Source organism: Charadrius vociferus, unplaced genomic scaffold, assembly GCF_000708025.1.
Source record: "Charadrius vociferus isolate BGI_N301 unplaced genomic scaffold, ASM70802v2 scaffold115, whole genome shotgun sequence".
NCBI lineage: Eukaryota > Metazoa > Chordata > Aves > Charadriiformes > Charadriidae > Charadrius > Charadrius vociferus.
Genome location: NW_009648636.1, coordinates 1,708,213 through 1,710,293, shown reverse-complemented (window position 1 = coordinate 1,710,293; position 2,081 = coordinate 1,708,213). Strand labels below are relative to the sequence as shown.

The following is a 2,081-nucleotide window of genomic DNA, read 5'->3' as shown; positions in this document are numbered from 1 at the left end:
GGGAAAGAGATCTCACCCTGACTGAGATTTCAAGGTGAACGTGGTAGCAAACCGAAAGTTTGGCAGCACTTTATAACGCATGGTTACGAAGATGCTTAGTGGTGCTTCTGAAATATCTCTCCCTTTTGGGGTCATAAAGAGTCCAGAACATTTTTCTCTTCAGATGCTTTCCAAGTTAGAAATCAGTTAGCTAACTTGAGCTGCCCACTGCTGGACATAGCAGCAGTTGGCAGGCAACTTTGGGCACGTATATCTAAATACATACATGGCACTTCTATCTAAGAACTTTGTATTATTGGAACTCAGCCTGGGAAAAATCACTGTTTATGACCATCACTTCCAGTAGACTGTACTGCCGAAGTGTTTTCTGTGGTAAAATTAGGAATCATTACAGCATCAGCAATACTCGGTTGGACCAATTCTGACTCCAGCCCAGTTTTGTGTCTTTGCAACTCCAATCGTTTAATTTTGATTGATTCACATTGCTGCCCAGCCAGACTGTTCCTATTTTTTAAAAGGTATTAAGGACAGCAGAGTAGAAGATAGTATGAATGGACTTCTACAGAACTGCTGAAGTGCTAACAGCACAGGCAGAAAAGCAGCAGTGCAAGCTGTAACATCTTCCCGTGGCAAGGTCCTGCCCGGGTTAGTTACTGCATGTGTCATTGTAGTGGAGCGTTGTTGACCTATGGGCTGAGACTCCCAAAACAACAGCAGTCATGGGGTGTCCAGAGGACCATGTATGACATGCTGACCTAGGCCGTTAAAAAGAAGACGGTTAAGAGTTTAGTTGCTGAAGTCTGGATCCAGGCTAGCATCCTACAGAAAATGGGGTAGCTTTCACTATTCAGTGTTTCTCTTGCTCTTCCCACACTCCTTTCAGTCTGCTGCCCTCCCAAATAACGTGATTATATTTCTCTTGCTTTTTCAAGAAAATGGTACTTGGTCTGTGATGTTACTGTTTTTCTAAAGCACCCTGGGTCTTCTTCCATTTAATCTTCTCTAGGATTGTTTACGAGCCTGCCAAGAACAGATTGAATCCCTCCTTGAATCCAGTCTACGTCAGGCACAGCAGCACAACGTATCTTCAGAAACAAAGACTGTAGAGGATGAAGCAGACCTTTCCTGCACACCTACTGACGTGCGAGATGTGAACATTTAAGAGGACTTCTTCTAATGGGTTTGCTTGGCGAGAAAAGCAGACAAAGAAAGGGCATCTGAGAAGGAATCAGCATCAGGATCTCCCCCCCAGAAACCCTTTTCTCCAGGACATTTTTATATCAGAAGGGAAAACCAGTCTTCTTATATTTTTTTCTTGCTCTGTCTCCCTTCCATCTGTGACTTCAAACAAACAAATAAACAAAAAATACCCCAAAAACTGTCTTAAAAAAAGAAAAAAATAGTATTTGCATTACCCCCAGGGGTTTGTGCTACAAAAATAGAGGATTTTATACAATAATAATCAACTAGTTTTTATATTAAAGTGTTCTTGTCTGTATGTTGTAAAAATAGGCATTAACACACAAAATGTCTCCAGGGGAGGTATTAGATTTGATTTCTTACATACAAAACAAACCAACCAACCATTTTTAAAGTAGAAGAGGGTTTTGTTTTTTTGTTTTTTTTTTTTTTAGATAGTAAATGAAATATTCTGTTTTTTTCTTTAAAAAGCATAGCTTTAACGCAGTTCTAGGCTTTTCTGTATCTTGCTTGCTTATGCATTTAGTCACTTTATAATTCATCTGTAAATGTTTATTTTATTTCCTTAGGTTTTTTTATCCTCTTCACCTTATAAATGGTTAACATAACCCATAAGTTAGTGTATGTTAGTATGCAGCATTATTATATGTTAATCTTTTTTTGTGCCTGTGGATTGCCTGTGCATAAGGCATTTGTAGGGTTCCAGCTTAGCATTGTTGGGAAAGGCCAATGTACTACTCATACGATACTCTATTATAAAGAGAAACCGAAATAGTGACATAATATATTATATTTTTGTAATCTTCATATTTTTGTAGTTACCTGTGTAAAATGCTGGTCTGACCCCACAGATACTCAGCCTAATTATGGTCAGGTTCAAT

At 38.9% G+C, this 2,081-nt stretch overlaps 1 protein-coding gene across 1 annotated transcript in view; it reads left to right on the top strand.

Annotated features, from left to right (window-relative positions):
• Positions 1-1,664, top strand: part of CCND1 (cyclin D1) — a 15,121-nt gene extending 13,457 nt beyond the window's left edge. Inside the window, exon 5 of the mRNA XM_009886250.1 lies at positions 1,007-1,664. Coding sequence (XP_009884552.1) covers positions 1,007-1,162 — 156 coding nt within the window. The 3' untranslated portion in view covers positions 1,163-1,664. The remainder of the gene's footprint in view (positions 1-1,006) is intronic.
• Positions 1,665-2,081: the final 417 nt, after the last annotated feature.